The 22,590-nt window shown below is 47.2% G+C and overlaps 1 protein-coding gene across 1 annotated transcript in view; it reads left to right on the top strand.

Moving 5' to 3' along the window:
- LOC144132312 (uncharacterized) overlaps positions 1 to 22,590 on the top strand; it is a 41,380-nt gene that overhangs the window by 1,209 nt on the left and 17,581 nt on the right. Inside the window, exons 2-4 of the mRNA XM_077664634.1 lie at positions 4,456 to 4,865; positions 10,253 to 10,331; positions 17,052 to 17,237. Of these exons, the coding sequence (XP_077520760.1) occupies positions 4,456 to 4,865; positions 10,253 to 10,331; positions 17,052 to 17,237 (675 nt within the window). The remainder of the gene's footprint in view (positions 1 to 4,455; positions 4,866 to 10,252; positions 10,332 to 17,051; positions 17,238 to 22,590) is intronic.

Here is a 22,590-nt window from a genome sequence, read left to right as displayed (position 1 = left end):
TGTGTGGTCCGGCCGGCCATGCTGCTGACCTGACACGGGGCGGGTGCTGTGGAACGCTCTTCCGCTTAATAATAATAATAATTGGTTTTTTGGGGAAAGGAAATGGCGCAGTATCTGTCTCATATATCGTTGGACACCTGAACCGCGCCGTTAGGGAAGGGATAAGGTAGGGAGTGAGAGAAGAAAGGAAGAAGGAGGTGCCGTAGTGGAGGGCTCCGGAATAATTTCGACCACCTGGGGATCTTTAACGTGCACTGACATAGCACAGCACACGGGCGCCTTAGCGTTTTTCCTCCATAAAAACGCAACTTGGTCAGTGCCTTGATTCACGGCACGTTTCCGAGCACTGCTGTCTCGTTTTAGCCCGTTCTTCTTGGTGCACAGCACCCCTCTGCACCCCAGTCCCCTCAGCGCATTTACGATTCCTTTACGGTTTATTTGGGTTTAAAGTCCCAAAGCGACTTGGGCTATGAGGGACGCCGTATTGAACGGCTCCGGAATTTTCGACCACCTGGGGGTTATTTAACGTGCGCTGACATCGCACAGAACATGGGTCTCTTGAATTTCGCCTCCATCAAAATTCGACCGCCGCGGCCGGGATCGAACCCGCGTCTTTCGGGCATCGTGTTTCAGCGTCCTTACACTGTTACCGCCGCATTTTTGGCTTGAGCTATCCGCATTACCCGCCACGGTTGCTCTGTGATTAGGGCGCTCGGCTACTGATCCGGAGTACCCGGGTTCGAACCCGATCGGGGCGGCCGCGTTTCGGTGGAGGCGAAACGCAAAGGCGCCCGTGTGCTGTGCGATGTCAGTGCAGGTTGAAGATCCCTATGTGGTCAGAATTATTTCGGAGACCTCCACTACGGCACCTATTTCTTCCTTTCTTCTTTCACCCCCTCCTTTATTCCTTCCCTTATGGCGTGGTTCAGGTGTCCACCCAGATGTAACAATTGTTTTTTGGGGAAAGGAAATGGCGCAGTATTTGTCTCATATATTGTTGGACACCTGAATTGTGCCGTAAGGGAAGGAATAAAAGAGGGAGTGGAAAAAGAAAGGAAGAGCTACCGTATTGGAGGGCTCCGGAATAATTTTGACCACCTGGGTATCTTTAACGTGCACTGACATCGCACAGCGCACGGGCGCCTTAGCGTTTTGCCTCCATAAAAACACAGCCGCCACGGTCGGGTTCGAACCCAGGAACTCAAAAACCAATTTTCAGTTTTCAGCAAATGTCTCTGTTTCCCCGGATTGTGGTCGCTATTTATCGCGACTGCGTGTCTTTTGTTTCAATGTAAGACTGTGCACTCTATGAGGCTGCCGGGTGAAATCAAGCCGGCTTAATAGCTTGGCGTCCAGCTGTGTGGAACGATGAGTGGCAGGGTTTTGTTGTTGTTGTTGATGTTGCGTCTGAGGGAAGAATGAAAAGTTCACGGGCCCGCCTAATGGCTCAAGCTAATCCACAATCGCTGCCACGTGCAGATAATCGCTGCCACGGGCAGACAGCAGGAGAGTTAAAAGAGATATGAGAGGAAAGATTGGAAGAAAGGACGCGCGTTGCGACAACCGCGTCATCTGAAGCGACGACGACGGTTTAGCAACACGCACCTTCGGTGACAAGGAGCCCTCGCCACGTGTTCGAGAGCCCCTAAATCGCAGCTCAGCAGGGCCAGGCAGCTCTTTCTCATCGTCCCCTTCCCGTGAAGCGAAGGCTTTACTACTACCCTCCGTAGCTTCTTTGCCGTGTACGCGAGTTTGACCTTGAACCGAGGAGAAACCACGTGACAGTTATGACGTCACTCAGCCGCCACCGTCGCGTTCATTGTGATCATTGGCGTTGGCGTTGACGATGTTCTGGACTCCATCAATTTTGAGGAAAGGAAAGGAATTTGGGAAACGTTTCCCACAACCAGCACGTGCTGACATTCTCCGTGACAGCAAGTGTTCTCCGCGGTAAGAAAGGTGCATTCGTTACGCCCGATATATAAATGAAAAAAAAAAATTGAAGGCCGATTACGACAGACGGTAATTCGGAATTTGAGTGCAGATCTTCGCAAGCCGCCTGCTACCGCTTGGCCACCCTCGAGAATCGTCCTGTTACAGCCGCCTTCCGGCTGTCCGTTCCTCTCGCCGTGGAAGGTGGCGCTTAACTCTGTTACTACCTGCCAACACGTCACCTGTCACACTCCATAACACGTCACCTGTCAGGTAGCATGTTACACCGACTACGACGCGGAACGCAGATGTCGGCGAGCTGCGCTCTAAAAGGAATGAAACTAAAGAAGTTACTGCAGTTGAACACGAAGCGAAAAGCTTCACCACGTTTGGTAAAGCAGTCGTCGCATTGGCCAGAGAACAACGTTGAACGACCTTCAGCCCAACCACGTTAGCCGTGTATGACCGTACGTGGTACAGTTATGGCGCCGAACTCTTGACCCCTGACCTTGACCCATGACCTTTAGTTGACCTCTGATCGTTGATCTTTGTCATTTTGTGAAATTTCGGTTCACCTTTGACCTTAAACACATTCGATGGGAGTGTAAGACCATGTGATACTACGTCTATGCCACGTCATGTGGGCATATACGGCTGTCCATGCAGGCGCTGACATGGACGAGCCTGAGACGCTTAGCAAGCGTCCTTGCTTTTCGTTGAATTCCAGGGTTAGCCAAGTTAATTTGAAATTTGTTTTGAAACGAAAAGCTTCACTACGCTAGTCAACACCGTGCTTCGCGCGAGCCGGGGTATGTCGGAGCACGAGTGACGTCACGCACGGCGCAGGTGGCCGCCGCCGACTCCGTCGCGTGACCTTTTGCCGCAGTCACGTTTCTCTAGTAGCTACTGCGCATGCGCCACTAGTAGCGCCGAGCCACAGGAGTGCCGCCGCTGCGCAGCGCCGCGTCTTTCCTCAGAATCCTCCTTTCAATTATCAGTTTTCTCTTCTTTCCCTCCCTCCTTTATCCCTTCCCTTACGGCGCGGTTCGGGCGTCCACCGAGATATGTGAGACGGTTACTGTGCCATTTCCTTTCCTCAAAACCAAAAAAGTGAGCCGACGGCGTCCATAGAGTTCATTGGCGTTGACAACTTTGCAAAGGCCGTTCATTTTCACAAAGGAAAGGCGCACAATCGGCTCCACGGGTCAGTGGAGACCTCAATCTCGCGTTCATGTACGTGGCGTTCGTGTCCAACTGAAAAAGCCTGCTTTGAGTTCCGCACACTCTATAAGCAGAGCGCCCTCCCTGCCACCCTGGGAGGTGGCATGCAGTTAATGGTTGATCGCGAGAGATTGATCACCAAATGAACGCTGCGGCCTAGCTACAGCTCCAGTGCCGCATGTCAGCCACAACGCTGTCAGCGCTAATGAATTCAGGCCACATCTCTCTCACCACCGCGCATGTATCAAAGTGCGAATGAGGCGTCCACATATCCAGGGAGCCAGTTTCGCGCCCTTCTTTTGCTAAGTCCATCGCCATCTAGAACATTGTGAACGCCAACGCCAATGAACACAGTGAACGCAGACATCTTTTGCTTTGTATATCCTGGATTAGCTGAGCTAATCCACATAACTTTTTTCTTCTCAAATAGTGAACTAGAGGGAAAACTTGCGCGTGTGTCGCAAATTTATTGAATGCGGCGGGGCTTGTCGCTTGTTTCTTCTTCGTTGCTGTGGGGGGAGGGCTGATCACGTTTGTGTGAAAATTAGGACCCTGCACGACTGCTTGGACCTCGCACTCAGTACTTCAGTGTAAAGGGTATACGACATTGTTTGGGGGCGCTGCGTGTTTATTCGTGGAGCAGGCCACTATCGGCTTGCACAGCTGTCTGTGTTGGGACGGCTGTTGCGACGTATGCTCTCGACCACAGTCTACTGAATTTTCGGTCACTGACCATGTCAAATATGTTAATTGCAGTCAGCTGACCACTTTCACATGGTCAGGAAACCGAAGATTGATTCTGCTGACATGTGTGTTGACCTGACCAATTGGCATTCCGTCAAACCCTCGACTAAATACTCTATACCAGCTGTCTTTTCCCGTTGAGCAGACAAGGGAAGGGACAAGAGGTGCTCGTTATGACATACATGACGGAAGCCAACAATGACCGAACCAAGAAGCATAGAGGATGTTTTTTTTAAATAATTAGTGGTGTTCGTCAGTGAAGGCTTAATAGGGCAATAACTTTTTCAAGAGTCTCTTTGCGACGTTAAGCCCCCATAAAAAACGAAACTTTTTAAAGATAATCGATTATAAAGCAGAAGAAAAATAACCATATGCCGCCGGTGAGATCCGAAACCCACGACCTCTGAATTTCGCGTCCGGTGCTCTACCAACGGAGCTCCGGCGAAGGCTGTCCAGTCTTCTTTCCGCGTTGTATATATGCGTGTCGTAACGATCGCTATGATTGCAAACGCAGCTGATATGTCAAGCCGACGTTAAATGGGCATTTTCGGCTCGCAGCGGTGCCTTCAGCCAGCGGTGGCAACCAAGCCACCGCTCCTGCTCCGTCGCCAGCCGGTCCATCGCGGCTTTCTTTCGCGCAAGCACTGCAGCAGGGCGTCGCGGCCAACCCGCAGCCGCGCGCCGTCAACGGCGGCCCGACCACTGCCGCGGCGCCCAGAGCTCGGTCCAGCGCTAAGTCCAGCGCTCAGCCCAGCGGCTCCCGGCCCAGCTACGGGGCCGCCGCGGCTTCCGCCAAAGTAGCTGCCAGCAGCCCCTGGCCTGAATCCGCCGCAGCCGCCGTGAGTGGCAGTCAGCCGGCAGCAGCTGCCCTACCACAGTCGCTGCCGTGCACGCCGCCCGGTGAGGTGACAGAGTCAACCCCCGAAGCTGGCGACCAGGCCACTCCCGGCGACGATGTCACGGTGAAGGTGCGTACTGTTTTCCGAAAAGGCTTCACCTTGAGCCATGCCATGTAGCTCGTCTAACCTCGTTACAACAAAGTAGAAAGTTCGCTACCGGCTGTTACTTCGTTATATGTAGTGTTGACCGAGCTTCCGAGGGGAATCGTAATTCCTTCGTTATATCTATTATTTCGTTATAAACCATGCTGGGCAGCTCGTTAAGCCAGCGGTCCATATACAGTTGAACCTCTTTACAACGAAGTTGAAGGTTTCGGCGATTACTTCGTTATAGCTGTAGCTTCGTTATAGCCCCTGTTGGCCGAGCTTACACGTGCAATAACAATTTCTTCGTATGTCAGTTTTTTCGCTATAAACCACTTCGTTACAAAGAGGTTAAACTGTTAGCTTCAAGGCAAGGGGAAATCTCACCTCTCCAAAGCATCGACTTACACGGGCAGTACGAGAACCCAACCCCACTATAATACAACTCAAGAACGAATTAAGCGGCATGTGCCTTTCGAAAGAGGCTTTCCAGCCAATGGCGTCGACTGGTTTTCATGACGTCATGGTTAGTCAATCCTGTCCGACCTGTGTGACATCTCAGGGAGTGGCAGATGAAAGGAGATGAACCACCGTTTAATCAGATTGACACCGGTGTCCGGAGAATCGGCCGACGCCGTTGGCTGCAAGACGTCCTTTGTGGGGCATCCGTCGCTTCGTTCTGGAGTTGCAGCCGACTATGCAGGGCTTAGTTTCTGCTACTTAAAAGTGCTGTGGGTAGCAAGCGTCGTGGCAGTGCATGACGTATAGGGTGCTCTGGAAGTGAAACGTAAGATTTAGCCGCTGACAAAGTCTAGATCAAGAACAACGTTTCGAAACCGCTACGGGTTCCTTGGACAACAATTAGGAGGACAAGGCGAGTGTGTGAAATGTAAAAGCGAAGTCTGTGACATAACGACCGTATTTAAATGAGTGGTTCAAACCCGACCGCGGCGGCTGCGTTTCGATGGAGGCGAAGCGCTAAGGCACCTGTGTGCTATGCGATGTCAGTGTACATTAAAGATTCCCAGGTGGTCGAAATTATTCCGGAGCCCTCCACTGCGGCACCTCTTTCTTCCTTTCTTCTTTCTCTCCCTCCTTTTCGCCTTCCCTTACGGTGTTTCATGTGTCCGCCAATATGTGAGAAAGATACAGCGCCATTTCCTTTCCCCGAAAACCAATTTTTAATCTTCAGTTTCTTCTGTGAGGTTCAGGGCTTCAGTCGTCGCCTGGATAAAGGGTGGCTCAGGAAATTGATGCGTCGTCAGGTTTAGGCTTTCGGTTCAGTACTTACACGCCGCGGCCGAGTGTTGTGTTGGCAGCGTGCGAAATAATGTTTTTAAAGCGAAATATTTAATGGCCGCAGGTTGAGCAGTTTCGCGTCATTCCTGGAGAGCCGTACTGCGCATGCACGAAGAGCAGTGACGACACACGGCGCATTTCTCTCTCTGGCTCCCTACTCACTACTGCGCATGGGCCGCTAGTAGCATCGAGCCACAGGTGTTCCGCCGCTGCGCGCCCCGCGCCTTTCCTCAAAAGCCAACTTTCTGTTTTGTTTTCTCTTTCCTCTTTCTCTCCCTCCTTTATCCCTTCATTCACGGCGCAGTTCGGTTGTCCACCGAGATATGTGAGACGGTTACTGTGCCATTTCCTTTCCTCAAAAACCAAACAAAACAAGTGAGCCGACGGCGTTCATAGAGTTCATTGGCGTTGACAAATTTGCAAACACCGCTCATTTTCACGGAACTAAAGGCGCTCAACCGGCTCTGTACGTCTCTGGAGAGCTCCACCTCGCTTTCGCTTTGCATATTTTGGATTAGCTCGGCTAATCCAACCCACCGCGGTGGCTCAGTGGTTAGCGCGCTCGGCTACTGATCCGGAGTTCCCGGGATCGAACCCGACCGCGGCGGCTGCCTTTTTATGGACTCAAAACGCTAAGGCGCCCGTGTGCTGTGCGATGCCAGTACAAGTTAATGTTCTCCAGGTGGTCGAAATTATTCCTGAGCCCTCCACTATGGCACCTCTTTCTTCCTTTCTTCCTTCACTCCCTCCTTTATTCCTTCCTTTATGGCGTGGTTCAGGTGTCCAATGATATATGAGACAGATGCTGCGCCATTTTCTTTCCCCGAAAACAAATTATTATTATTATTATTATTATTATTATTATTATTATTATTATTATTATTATTACTATTATTATTATTATTGGGCTAATCCGACTATTTTTTTGGGGGGGGGAGGGAGGGAGGAAATGGCAGAGTACCTGTCTCACATATCGGCGGACACCCGTACCGCGCCGTAAGGGAAGGGGCAGAGGGGGGAGTGAAAGAAGAAAGGAAGTAGTGCCGTAATGGAGGGCTGCGCAATAATTTCGACCACCTCGGGATCTTTAACGTGCACTGACATCGAACAGCACACGGGCACCTTAGCGTTTCGCCTCCATCGAAACGCATCCGCCGCGGTCGTTTAGAAACCTGGGAACACCAGGTCAGCAGCCGAGCGCCGTAACCACTGAGCCACCGCAGGGAGTGTATCGTCTTTTTTATTCACGGGTTAAATGCGCTCCAAGTGAAATGTTGCACCGTCGAGCTTAACCATCCACTCTGGCAAACTAATATTTCCTTGGGCTGTAGCTGTTGATTCTTATAAATTACGCGTCTGCACATTCCAAAATCACAGAAAGATTCCTGTATGTTCATATTTCGCTGTTAATGGGCGGCGGAGGCGTCTTTCCAACCACCACGAATGCCGAAATTTCCACGGTAGTTCCTTGCGCCGTGCTTCGCCGCCGAGCGCCGGTTTGTTTCATCATGAATAATTAAAATTTTCCAATTTTGTCGCCCCAATCGAGACGATTTCTGTTTTAGACCTTGGACGTGTGATGTCACCAGCTGCCTGCCCCTCGATATTTGCTCGTAGTTTGGTCAAGAAGAAAAAAAATGAGACCTTTGTTTTTGGTTATTTCACACGAATAGTGGTCTGTCGCTTACAGTCTCCAGTTTAGTCAGTCAACGCGTCGGGAGGATCTGTGTCAGTATGAATGACGACAAGCTTCTGTCTTGACGTCATACTTTGGGAGAAACCCAGTTTTGGTTTCGGCGTTCTCAGGTCATGGGCATCCCCGGTTGTCCTTGTGAAGAAGGATGGGTCCGTTCGATTTTGTGTCGATTACTGCCGCACTAATAAGATCACGCGCTAAGACGTCTACCCTCTGCCTCGCATTGATGACGCTCTGGACTGTCTCCAAAGCACGGATCTCTTCACTTGATTTGCGCTGTGGCTATTGGCAGGTCCCAATGCCAGCTGCAGAGCCTGCCAAAACCGCGTTTGCGACCCCTGACGGCCTCTGAGAGTTTAGTCGTGCCTTTCGGCCTATGTAACGCTCCTGCTACTTTCAAGCGAATGATGGATGCAGTTTTGCGTGGCCGCAAGTGGAAGACGTGCCTGTGCTACCTGGACAAATAAGTAATCTTTTCGCTCGACTTTGTGACACATCTATGTCACCTCATGCACGTCTTGATTTGCCTCACAAATGCCAGCCTGCAGTTGAACTTAAAAAAAGCACTTTTGCTGCCAGTGAGCTCACAAATTTAGGTCACGTTGTTTTGAAAGACTGCGTACGCCCTCACCCCATCAAACCTCGGGCCGTGACTGCGTTTCCCAAACCTTCCGCCACTAAGGAACTCTGCAGCTTCCTAGGGCTCTGCTCTTATTTTAGGCGTTTCATTCGCAACGTTGCATCAATTGCTGCTGCTTTGACTCAGCTGCTCGGAAGCAAATCGATTTTTCGGCTTGGTCAACCGCCTGTGATGGCGCCTACAACAATTTGTGTCATCTCCTCTCGGCACCTGCCATCTTGCGCCATTTCGACCCGGCGGCCCCAACTGATGCTGTGGGATGCTGTTGTACGCGAATACATTTGTATTGCTTTTATCTGTGAGATGCAACACACATATATATATATATATATATATATATATATATATATATATATATGTAAAAACTTGCATTTAACATGACTGAAAAACCTTCACGCTGCCAATCAAACAGGGGCAAGGGCCTTGTCAAGCTGCTTGTAGCAGCTTTTTTGCTCTTGTCCCAGCATTCCTTTGTTACACGCGGAAGAATGCTGAATAAAGATTTTGATTTGATTTGATTGAAGTCCACACGGTCTGCTGTGAACTATATTGTTGAGCCACTAACGTTGTCTCCCAATCTCCGGCGCCGCAGCCATGAGACTGTACATGTCCAGAGGTTTAAGCCCTACTATGACCCCGTTGTCTTGTCCGCCTCTTAAGTCGCCAGGATGGCACCTCTTCTGCTTGGGGGCCATTGTAAAAAAGAAGACGGATGCATGCGCGAGCCGCATGGCCATCACCTAGTGCTTGCTCCTGGCTGGACTGGCTGATCTCTGAGTGCTGTTGGCTCTACTACCATTGCGAAGCTTCTCCAAATAAACCCCACTTTACACAATACATCATAATGAAGCCAGTTAAAACAATTTTTAATAATTAGAGCTTCGTTCAAGTGTTTTGTCTTAAAAAACTTTGACTTTGAAATTTGACAAACAATTTGCAGGGGCACTTTTGTATTAAGAAATAAAGTTTGGGATGTAGAGAATGTCTGGCTGTGCATCAGTACATCTGTACAGTTTTTTTTACTAGAAAATCACTTTAGGCCTCACAGTTGGCCACGCCATTTGGCGAAACAGGTCGATGAGTACTTCGCAGTTCAGGTGATGCCAAATCTTGCAGAAGTGATGTGGAAACCTCGCAAACGAGACATCTATTTTACCGGCAATATCTTTTTCAAAACGGAAGCTGAGTCGGCAAAACAGGCCCTGATATGAAACAAACTAGGTGCTGTCACCAATGTGCTCAGCTGGTTCCTCGGGTGGGCACTGTGAAGTGGTCTTTGTGTGGGATGAAATTCTGCTTTGTAGCCAGATGGGCACTATAAACATGTTCCTATGCCCACAGTCTCCTGTAGAGTAGTATGCTCATATGGCTGGCATGTGCACTCTCAACAGAAGTGTTGAAAGCTGAACTTGCCAGGATTTGTTTGCATTTGTAGCAGGGCTTTTAGTCTAGTTGTCACTAGTTTCAGAGCTCTTTTATTACATTCCTGTTGCAGATGAGCGTTGAGGCATGTCAATGTTCCAAAACAATGAATTGCAGTGTGAGTGAGTCATTGAACAGGCTGAGAAGGCACATATGGCACAGGGGTTTGCATGCCTGCTTGGTCCAGTGATTATTTTGTGCACTGCTGCTCATTGGCACTTCTGATGCCTCTGTGTGCAAGAATGCGGATGCAACTTAGTTCATTTTTCTTAAAGGCAGTGTCCATTTCTTTTCTCCTCTGTGTGACGCATGCAGGGGCAGTGCGATGGCAGAAACCTGATGCACACCTCCTGGGCATCTGCGGAAGGGAATGCTCGGCGTCGAAAGCAATTCCGTGAGTACCTCCAGCGAGTTTGGATGTCTTACTGCCATTGTGTTAGTTGCTGCTTTGTCGTGTATTCTTGTTATCATCATCACCAGCAGCAGCAGGAACCAGTTATACCGCAAGGCAAATGACTCCCTGGTTGACCTCCAACGAGTCCTGTTTTGAGCCATCCTGGCCACGTTCTTCATCCCTTGGAATCTACTTTGTTACACATGGGGGCATCACTTCTCTGTTCCATCACTCATGTTCTTTCCAAGTTCATTTCCTGGTTGTGATTTCAGCTATCGTACCATGAACTTGGGTTAGCTCTCAAATGCGTGTGTTTTCTTTCTGTTTTATCAAACATTGCCCATACCTAAGGCGCCCTCCACGTGTCTCCCGGCGATGCCGCGAAAAATCGCAGATTTTAAATTTTTTTTGCAGAATTGTACGTGTGTTAGCAGCCGCATTCTCTTTTTTGGGGACAGTGTGTTTGTGGACATCAGCAGGAATGAGGGAATGATTTGCAGAATTGTGTGTTAGCAGCTGCATTCTCTTTTTTGGGGACAGTGTGTTTGTGGACATCAGCAGGAATGAGGGAATGATTTGCAGAATTGTGTGTTAGCAGCTGCATTCTCTTTTTTGGGGACAGTGTGTTTGTGGACATCAGCAGGAATGAGGGAATGATTTGCAGAATTGTGTGTTAGCAGCCGCATTCTCTTTTTTGGGGACAGTGTGTTTGTGGACATCAGCAGGAATGAGGGGATGATTTGCAGAATTGTGTGTTAGCAGCTGCATTCTCTTTTTTGGGAAGAGTGTGTTTGTGGACATCAGCAGGAATGAGGGAATGATTTGTACCTGCATAAAATAATCATCCAAATTCTCTCGAAAGGTAGAATCTGGTATTGAGCTGATGCCACTACATGCTTGCTCCCCTCTCCACTCGAGCAAATTAGCATCTTGAGTTTAGGTTTGCTGTTATCGTCATTCTCTTGTTCGTACCCGAACACACTGCCTCTGAGGCCTGTTGTGAAAGAGTTAGGGAAACGAAGGCAGGCGGTTGACGGCGGTAGCCATCTTAGCGGTGGGCCACGCTGGCTGTACCCCTTCTTCTACATGTCAGCAAGTGTAATAATAATAATAATAATAATAATAATAATAATAATAATAATAATAATAATAATAATAATAATAATAATAATAATAATAATAATAATAATAATAATACTTTATTCGACCATCATGCGATACATGATGACAGGAAGCCCGAGTAAAAGCTGCCCATTGACGATTGACAGCTTGGCGGAGCCCTGGTCCCCCTACATTTTGGCAACAGCAATGAAGGTCGATATGAGAACTCATTACAATGAAAGAAAAGGCAACGCAAGCAATCACGAAATAGCACTTCAAAGTGAAAAACTGCACGATCAGAAGAAATAAAAAAACACTGTGCTTTAACGCGCTGTCAACAAGAATAAAACATTAGCACACTCAACCATGAACACTATTTTCATATTGCAGAGAGGTGAGTAAACATGCAAAACCAATAGCACTGTCACAAAATATATGTTTCAAGAAGAACAAAAATATGAAGAAAAGCAAGAAAAGTTATGTGTGAGAAAGGAATAGTTCTCTAGATGTTTGTGTGAGATATCCCGCAAATTTATGTTCTGTTCTAGAAGTTCGTTCAGTATTCATGGCAGCCTGTTTTGTATCGTATGTAGACTGTAGCTAGTTTGATATGTTTTTATTTTCAATTGGTTCCTGCTTCTTGTGTCATACGCAGGAGTGTGATTGTCTAATTCTGCTAGTGTTTGAAGGAAACGTGTGATTAGATAATTCTTGTTTGAAGGCTCGACACAGATGATAAGGAAACATATTTGGTATAGGAATTATTTTATACTTCGGGTAAAGTTCGGCGGTGTAATAAGACCACGGAACGTTTTCAAGGAGGCGCAGAAAACTTTTATGCCATGCGTGTATCTTTTGCAGGTTTTTCTGAGTTGTAGCACACCAGACAAAGCCGCAATAATTAAGGCGAGAATTAAAAAGGTAGTGATAAATTAGGAGCATCGCAAACTTTGGCAGTACGTGATGATTACGGTAGAGAAAACCAAGAATTTGAGAGAATTTTGTGGTTATGTGTATTATGTGGGCGTCCCAAAACACGTTTCTATTAAATATAGCACCTAATGTTTCGAACATTGCTACTGCTTCTAAAGGACAGGACCTTAAAGATATAGTTTTGCTCAAATGGACTAGTTTGTTTTTAGAGCAGAAAATTACAACTTTCGTCTTTGTGATATTAATTTTTAACGCATCTCTCAGCGCTTATTGATCTAGTTGCTCTAAAACACGGTTTGCTTTATCTTTCAACTCATCTATAGATATCTACCAACTCATGTTGTCCCCAGATATGAAAACACTGGTGTCATCCACATAAACAACGAATTTTATGAGCTGCACAGCACAAACAATGTCATTAATGTGCGTAAAGAAAAGGACCAAGTATACTTCCTTGGGGAAAGCCAGTGCAGACGGGCTGCATTTCAGATGTGAAACTTGTAATGTAACTGCATGTTTGCGAAATTCTTAATATGATTTTATTAGACTGCGTGTTCACAAAAGCCGCATAGTTCTAACTTACAGAGTAGCACTTTGGGATTAATGAGATCAAAACTTCTTGTGTAATCAATAAAGATTCCAATTACTATCCCATTTTGTTCCAGCTCCTTCAAAATGTGTTCTTTTTGGCCTAGTAAAGCACATTCTGTGGATAAGGATTTTCTAAAACCATATTGAGAGCTCGTAAATATATGGTTATCAGACTCAAAAGAAATAAATTGCTGATAGATAATTTTTGCAAGTAATTTAGAAAATATAGGAAGTATTGATATTGGCCTGTAGTTGTTCATTTCATTTCTCTCACCTTTTTTGTTGAGGACAGAAACACGTGCACGCTGCATACCTCTAGGAAATACAGCATTTGAAATACATACATTCATAATATGCGTACCACAAAACAAAATAAGGCCAAAAATGAACCGGATAGGCTTCATTTGCATCCCGTTGACGTCACAAGCCGTAGAGCAGTTTATTGCATGGAAAAGTGTAAATACTTCAGCTTCATCAACAGGTTTAAGAAATATAAAATTTGGAACTCTATTCACATCCCTTTGGTCGTTTTCAACAAGAACAGCGCTAGGGACACTAACAAAGTGTTTATGAAATGTTTCTGCTAAATCCTGCTCAGAAATTTCAATATCGTTTATTTTAATTGAAGAAATGGCATTTTATTAATGTTCCACGCTAATAAATTATTCATTTATTTCCACACGAGATCTGAGCTGCCATAAGTTGAAGCAAATGCAGTAGCATAATATTCATTTCTTGCCTTTTTGAGTTCTTTGTTAAGGCGGTTCCAGTATGTCTTAATTGTATTGAAGTCACTGGCTTTTCTTGTTTTAATAAAATTATGATAGAGCCTATTTTTGAAGCGTATCTTCGTATTAAGTTCGGGGGTTAGCCACAGCTTGCGAAAAAAGCGATTCCGCTTCGCAGTTTTAATAGGGAAACTAGCTTTGTATAATGGCTTTAAAATGTGCAGGAACTCGCCATAAGCTCTGTTTGGGTCGCTCAGTGAAAAGATGGATTTAAAACCGGTGTTTTCAATTTTATGTGTAAACATAGATAAGTTATTGTCAGCTATTGCTTGGAAAAGGTATGTTATGTTGTTGAGCTTCACATATTGCTTTCTAAAGCAAAAGAATACAGCCATGTGGTCACTTACGTCATGTACAATGACACCGCATTTAGCCATATTACGGTCAATGTTTGTGACAAACAGGTCAAGAAATGATGTTGATCTAGGTGTAATACGCGTTGGTAGTTGGATTAATTAGAAAAACTATTTGAATTCATTAACAATTCTAGATTTGTCTTAGTCGCGTCCATACTTAACATATTATTATTTAGATCTCCTCCAAGTACAAGTGTCAGACATTCATCACAAGCAAAGGAAAACAAACATTCCTAGAAATTAAAAAAACGTTTCAACTTTTGACTGTGGAGGCCGGACAACGCTTCGTGGTCAAGAGCACACTCTGTAAACAGCGGTAGTAGGTCAGGCGGCAGGTCTTTCCGGACCAACATGCAAACACCACCACCACGTCCAGTATCACGGTTTAGATAGAATGTCTGATACTCTGGAAGGCGGACAACATCAAATTCGCTCGTACACCATGTTTCTGTGATCATGATGATGTCAAATGACGTACCAGTGTTATCGAAGAAGGCATTTAAATTTGCGTCCTTATTTCTAACGGATTGGGCATTAAGATGTATACACTTAAACGGTTTTCGGAACTCTGCACCTTGATAGCTTACATACTGGCTTGGTCTTATGAATGATGCATTGGTAATGTTAGCTATCAGGAAGCACGTAAAACAAGAGAAGCAAAGCTGCCGTTTGCACACCTAAGAAAGCTCGTCAAGCTTGCTGACCTGAGGCACAACAATCGCCGGCGCGCCGTCGATTTTGCGACTAAGGATTTTTTGTCATTAGAATGCCAGACATTCTTGTAGCCCTTAGTTTTTGCCCATTCTTTCACTACTGCAAGTAGAGAGCGGCTATGCTTAGTCAGATTTTCGAGCACGTGTACTTTCGTGAAGCGACAGATAATGCCAGGTATTCTATCTGGGCTGGCTGGCAAGTGGTGAATTGCCGTCACGTCAACATCGGTAAGCAGTGGTCAGCTACTTTTGTCAGCAAAAGCGCTCAGCTTATCCAAAAGATTTTCGTTTTCTTCTTGTACGTGGTACTCCATGAATCTCCAGATTTGCTTCGCAGCTGCGCCACACAAGGTTGTCAATTTCACGCATGATTGACTCAGTTTTACTCTCAGCGGGTTTAAGTTTTTCTGCCTTGGCCCTGAGTTCCTCAATGTCCAGTTCATTTTTCTCGGTTCGGTTCAGCAACTTTGTCATTTGATCCGACATGTATTGAACAGGCAGCTTAATTCTGTGAACATTTTCTTTGAGTGGCATCAGAGCATCGAGCTTCTCATTCATTGCTAGAAGCATCGCCCACACATTTTGAAGGTTAGACTCATTTTCAGGCTAATCAAGTTGTTGGGAACGAGATTTCACCCCCTTTGCACTTTCAACACTTACAATTTTTTCTATATGATTCGCCTTTCGATTTCAGAGTTGATTCGGATACGGCAGAACATTTACCCTTATGGTACTCAGATTCACACATACTACAAGAGACACTTACATTGGGATCGGCTATGAGCAGTTCACATTCACTACACTCAACAGTGGGAGACATGGTAAGGCACTTGGCAGCAGCAGGGGCAACAGTAGCAGCGTGGAATTTACAGCGGGTTAACGAGAAAGAATGTGTCGTCAACCTGTAACGGTACAGTAGACGTGATCAAGCAGTGTTCCGCCCACGGCACTGCTGCCGCCAAAATGTCGTCTTCGGCCTTGCGCTGGGGTTTATATCCAGCGAAGGAAGAGCAGCATTCGTCAACATCGGCTCTGGGTCCCCTGCGGTGGCGATCGGCGACTTGCATCTAAAACGGACCATGCGTCGGCAGCCTCTCGGTGTGGAGGCGTTCTCGTGATCCCTTGACACTGGGCTATCTGTGAGAGTAGATTCCCTCGATAGTACACGTGGCCGTAACGATACTGTAGACGTGATCAAGCAGTGTCCTCATAGCCCCTGCTGCCATGGTATCTCGTATCTTTCAATGAACAAGCAATGAAATATAATTAAGCCTGCCCTGTGCCTAGCTTTTCCACCGTAAGTGAGAGTGTGTGTCATTGCGTGTTTGCACACGTTGTAAGAGTGGGAAGCAAGGTTGTTGGATGTGAAGTGAGAGCCAGGCTTCACAGCTGATGGGTGCGCCGATGGCTCCGACCCTTTCAGTCCTTTTATCGAGCTTTGGGAGTCTTTAAATGTGATAATCATGGAACACTAATTTTGGGCAAGATTTTGGCCAAAACCTGTGCAAGTTATGGCCTAGATAACGAGAGCTTCAGGCTGCCCTTACTGGCTGTATTGATGCTCATGCTAGCTTTGCTCCATTCTTGTTGACAGCGCGTTTAGAGCACAGGGACAGAAGAAACACAGAGGACGACGTCACAGCTTTGCTCGTACTACCCCAGATGGTGCGGCAGGTGGTGTGCTCGCCAGTATATCGCCACACTTCAATCTGCCTTCGTGCTCCACAGTCTCTAGCTGGCCGGCGCCGATTTTCACGTTTACGCTCTGCTGAGCCACTTGAGGCCGCAGACAAATTTTCGTCTGGTTAGTTTCAAGTAAGGTACAAGATTTTATACCATCATTTATATTGACGCTTAAAATACATGGTGTTCTATGAATCCGGAGTTACGAAAACTAGAATACATGCTTGGTTGCATTGAGGTTTAATACATTCCACCTTTGCTCTGACTTCTGGCAACGACCTGATCATTTCAGTAATTTTTTATATATTGCTCTATCATTTGAACTGTTTGATGGATGGTGAAGCCCTCTCAGCTGCGGCGTTCACTTGCCAGTTGCCTTGATGACAAAAGTTAAGCCGCTGAGAGCGTCCGGGTTTTAAAAACGTTTAGAAAACTTCGAGCTCTTAAAATGATATTTTTTTTTCTGCATTTGTTTGTGGACGCAGGTGTAAAGAATCAGATACACAGGGCCTGAAGTATGGAGGCTTACTTTTCTTTTTTTCCCCTCATCGATAGGGCTGAGTGATTTCCTGCCGGTGCTGGAAGACGATTGGAGTCTACCTCCTTTGGAGTCTACCTCCTTGGAGTCTACCTCCTTGGAGTCTACTTCCTTGTCCGTGTCAACGTGGAATTCCCCGATGGCGTCACCATGCGAGGAGGACATTGGGGCAGCAGCAGCTTCAGCAGCAGCTGCAGAAGCGGGTACGTTGCTTGTCACTTTGCCCGTTCAACATTGACCATCGGTTGCTTTTTAATTTCTGTCCTCTTTAGGACAGTGGGACCCTTTTTGTCCCACCTGCTTCAAGGGCTGGCAAACTGACAAAGGTGCACCATGTGTGCGGCACCTTTGCATGCTGCATTACCAAACAATCGGACAAACCATTCAGCGTGTTTTTCTGTCCCGTAGATAGGCCTGCTAGTGTTATTTTTTTCCAGTAAGGCCTTGCTAGTTGGACCACTCTTAATTAGGAAATTCGATTGAATCTGACTGCGGCCGGATTCGCGCCAAACGCCCATGTAAGCCTATGGTGTCAGAGGCTTGTTAATTTCGATGCCCGAGGCTGGCATCGGTTAATTCAGACGGGCTCCGAAAGTGTACGATCTGCGGGGCTCTAATTCTAATTCTGTGGGCTTTAGGAGTGATCTGCTGGACAAACGACCGTCAAAATATTCGTTTTCGGGCCTGCACTGCATAAGACATTGTTACCCGTGCCCCTCTGATATGTGCATGATGGTGGGCGTGTTGACGATCTGTGTGCCTCCCAGCAATAGGCCGAAAGGGAGTCCGGTGGCGCAGTTTCAGTTCTGTATCTTTGCTGCCAGCTTGCGGCGACGATGGCTATCAGTCGCGCATATTAATAAGCCAGTCAAGCTCACCGTTTAGAATGACAGCAGTGTTGGTGATCTTTTTTCTTTTGTTTGTTTTTCGAAGAATTCTTTCCACTCCGGTGCCAGTGGCGCTTCCCTTGCGGCCACTCGTCGCGAGGTGTTTTCGTTCTTCCAGTGGACCGAGACTCCGCGCTTGACACGTGTGGTTTGCAGTTGGTGCACTGGAGCCCCCTCTCATGTGGTGCCACATGCAAAGGAGCTCCAGCGCTACCGCGTCGCACCCTGAAAGAAGCTGCAGACAGCCTTCCCATTATGAAGCAGTTCTGGTTCCGGCACTCCCTATAGCATGCATGAAGTAAAGCATTGGACTGAAGGGCGAATAATTGCAGCTGTCAAGCAGTTGTCGTATTAAAAGATGACCATTGCCGTGGTTTTCACCAGTTAAATTTTATTTTCATGCGAACGACATTTGGATGCGATTTGACATTCTGATAATTTGAACGTTATTTTTCACTCCATTGAAGTCCGAGGCTTTACAGTATATTGCCGATTATATAAGCCGACACTTTTTCGAACAGTGACCCTCCTAAGATAGGGGGCAGAATTATTATTGGAGTCTACCTGTACACGGACGCATTAAGTTGACACATGTGCGAGGTCAAAAGTAGTGTCGACCGAGCCGTGGATGTCTTGCCCGGTGCTTGCATAATTACGTAATAAATGTAAATTTCAGAGGCCATGCGAAATTGAGTTTGCTCAAAAAACAGGAATTTGTGAAAATTCGTAGTTTAAAGTAAAAATTCTGAGGGCACTTAAGTCGGCTTACGTGGAGGAATGCGAAAGCTTGTGTTCTGTGGACAGGAAAGGTTTTTTAGGAAAGGACAGGGTGCAGTAGCTCTCACATCTCTACATATCAGTGGACACCTCAAACCTAGCTTAAAGCATGCAACTGAAGGTGCATATGTCATTGGCCCGAACCCCTGTTGCAAGCTAGCCTCCAAGTTGACTAAAACGTGTAAGCTATATGGAAAGGGAAATGTTCTGACGCCACCTGGTGCGAAGAAGAGTTGCTCAAAATTTTGATGCTAATGTAGTCGGCAAAACTGTGACCATATTTATGTCAGCCAGTGATGCAATAGCTGGGATTTCATCTACGTTTTCATGTATTGGGGGTGGGTGGGGGCTTCGTGTGACATTAGATTTACATCGCCACATACGTGACTTGCTATGATGTCACACTCATATGTCATTACTATAATACTTAATAGTTTTCGTGTTACCTAAATACATTAACATTATTTAGGTGTGTGTAATTAGCATTAATTATGTGATGTCATCATCTTCATCAGTTGACTCGCCGGCTCGTGACGTCAAATGGCGCCATTTCTTGCAGACGCTTTTTTGCTGACGTGACCCTGAAAGTGAGCCATTTAACGCTTTCGCATTAATAACTGCGCAAAGCCAGCAGTCGGAGTCAGATGGAGATAATAGGCAATAAAATGGCACATTCGTGTGGGGCCAGCTGACTATTGGCAAGCAGAACAACCAGTGGTTCGGTAAGTTCGATTGTTGTCATTGGAGGTTTCCCGAAGTGCACGGCGAAGCGGCCGTGTCAGTATTCCCAATCCTGCCTTGCGCACACCTGAATGCATGCTGGTGGTCTGGCGCAGCAGGGAATGCAAAATGTGCGCGTAAAAGCGTTTTTTTAATAAACCCGGGAAATAAATTAGGGGTGCGCAAATTACGCGAGTAAATACAGCAAACCATGTGACCAGTCACATGCACGCGGAGGCGTTTTCTTGCGTTTTTGTATGCCTTTGTGCCATTTGTACATTTTACTTCGCCGAGGTGACAGTCACTAGCTGTGTCGCGTGGCTTACTTCTACCCGACGGACACCAAGATGCCACCTCAACCTCTGCATCATTATAGCGTGGCTTTGTATTGCCACAGCGACAAGCATTCCTCTATGCCGAGTTGGAAAACAATGCCTCTGCAGGGTAGAAGTTTGATGTGTCAGAAATGTGCATGAGGGAATGGAGGAAACAAAGAAGCAAGATCTCTGCATGTGCTACTACACGTCGTTCCTTAAGCGGATTGAATTTCGGATGATACCCTGCTGTTGAGGATGTGGTTCGAAATTGAGTTCACGACGGAGTGTTAGTGCTTACTGCGACGACATTGAAGTGAATTCACACACTGCCACGGCGGAGATGTGCATCCCACAGGCCGAGTTTTAAGGTGTCAAGAAATAGGTGACAGGTTTCATGGAACGAATTGGCCTGGGCCTGAGGCGACGCACCACCGTATGCCGAAAGTTGCTTGAAGCATACGAAAAGAAACGGCACACGTTTCTGTGCTACGTGAGTGACGTGAGGGCAAAACATTTGTTCCTCCTTCGTGAAATCGGGAATGCCGACCAGACCCAGTTCTGATTTGCATAAAGCCGGAAAGCTGGGCTAGTTGCATGCCCAGTAAGAGGACAGTGTCCGGGGAAGGGGGTTACATGTTCGCCTACTGACCACAGGTAACATGCACAACTGTTTTATGGTCATGTCGTGCTGCACTGCAGATGGGCACAGTAAATTCAAGATGATTCTTTGCGTTTCTTTGGAGGGGCACAGGACCCCTCCAAACGTGAATTCGATGGTGTTGAAGGAGCAGGCGATGATTGATGCCAGATGATGGAGACAAAGAAAATATTTCTACAGGATGCACAAGAGAAAACTGCGTTACAAGTTGAGGCACAGTCACACAAACTAACTGTAACTTAAAAGATCTCACACAGAGAAACTCGACAAGACGTTACTCATCGACACGAGGTTAAAGTCTAGGTCTGTAGAATTACGTGTCACTCCACGAAGCGTCTACCTCAACTAGACAGGACTGCTCTCCAATAATTTCACATGCATTTTGAAAGCTTTCGCAAACAAGGAAATTAGGGCGGCCATATTTCGAGGCCCGCCCTGAGCTTCTGTAACCAATGAAGGTAGCCACAGCCCCTGAAGGTTGGGCCCAACTTCAAGTCCAGGGCTTGGCTAAATAGAAAAATAGACACATAACAAAAACATTCTGAAAACCCTCTGCCCATGGGAGTTCTCGTCCTTATCACTGGCTGTCGCACCCACGTGTCGCCTCTCGAAGCTAATTGGCGGGACTGCTAACCCACTGGCTCGTCGCAGAAATTTCAGATGGCGGAGGCCCGTGACGCATCGGCGCCCTAGGGAATGCCAGCAAAAAGACGCCCATCGCGGAATGTGAGGCGGTTCGAATATTTCCACAGACGCGCAGCATTGGGATCTGCTGCCGTAGGAATGCTGCCTAAGACCAAGCGGCGCCACGTGCTCATTGTGTGCGTCTCGCATGCTTTCTTGGTGCGCTTAACAAAGCCAGGAGCCTTCGGCCATCACAGCAGTGCTGTCAAGCAGACAGTGGCTCCTGCGTCTTTGCCACAGCTTGCGGGGGACACGCGAGTGGGGGGCGCTCGGAGCTTCACTGAGGGCTCTGCCAGTAGGCCGGAGGCCTGCAGTGACCGCAAGCTAAAGGAATAAAAAGTATGCCTCCATGAAGCGCGGCTTTACAGGCACAACAAGACACTGCCCTTTCTTCTGTTCAAGAGGAAAATGATGCCGGCCAACGAAAATTCCGCCTAAAGTTTTCACGCCGGTTGATGGAGTTTTTTTTTTTAAATGACGAAACTGTCCTCGAATGGTTTCGCCTTGTGTGGTGCTGACATCCGGTTGCAATGCTAATCACCCATCAAACGTGTGAAAAAAGTGGTAGCGGACGCTCAATGTGACCTGGTCATCATTCTCTGACCGCATCGGTGCGTCCAACAGGAAAACACTAAGACACCGACAGGGCGGCTGAAGCGTGTTTCTTTGAGCGAAGCGGCACAGTGGGTCAACTGTGCCTGCTGTGGACTGCCAGTCGACATTGTCTGCGCAGCGTTTTTCACATGCGGAATCTCTGCACCGCTTCTGACAGCCAGCACCAATCATTCGCAGGAAAGGCGATGGCCACGACTGTGTCCTCACCAGCAGTGACAAGTCGTAAGAGATGTCTCGTGACCATATAAACCTTTCCTTGCGTGACTCTGTGTTCTGAATAAACTTATTGGCGAGCTAAGGTTGCAGGGTGAGGCAGTGTCAACCTATATTCGGAGTCACTTTTTTAAAAGCGAAAGCTTTACTGGCTTAGTAAAGCCAAGGCCATTGGCGCCACAATTGGACCTTCAAATAGAGGAGCGGTGGAAGTGTGGCAGCCACGTGACATATCCCACATCACTCGCCGCAGCTGCACGCGCGTGCCGTGCCTTCACTGACCGCCGCATTGGCAGCTGTGGCAACATGACTAACCCACTTGACTCGACGATTGCTGGAAAGAAAAGCCGGCGCCGCTCTCGCGCCGTTCGCATTGCAGTTCTCGCTATGCACGGAGTGAGTCAGCTGGAGCAGTCTGCGTTGTCGGGACGATTTCGTTAAACCATGCTTAGCTGAGCTAAACTGCAACCTTTTTTGCCCAGGGGGAGTCACAAGTTGGGGGTGGACTTATAATCTGCAGTATATGGTACTGCGACCCATATTGGCAGGAAAAATAAAACTGGAAATTGTTTAGCTTTTGAGCCTTTTTCATGTGTCACCTGCCTCATAATAATTCTTGTTTCTATTGCGAGCTTTCTTATCCATTGACAAGACTGAGGTATGGATATATACGACATTTCAGGCA

Source organism: Amblyomma americanum, chromosome 1 (genome assembly GCF_052857255.1).
Source record: "Amblyomma americanum isolate KBUSLIRL-KWMA chromosome 1, ASM5285725v1, whole genome shotgun sequence".
Taxonomy (NCBI): domain Eukaryota; kingdom Metazoa; phylum Arthropoda; class Arachnida; order Ixodida; family Ixodidae; genus Amblyomma; species Amblyomma americanum.
Note: the sequence above shows the minus strand (reverse complement) of the source record. Positions and strands in the feature narration are given on the sequence as shown.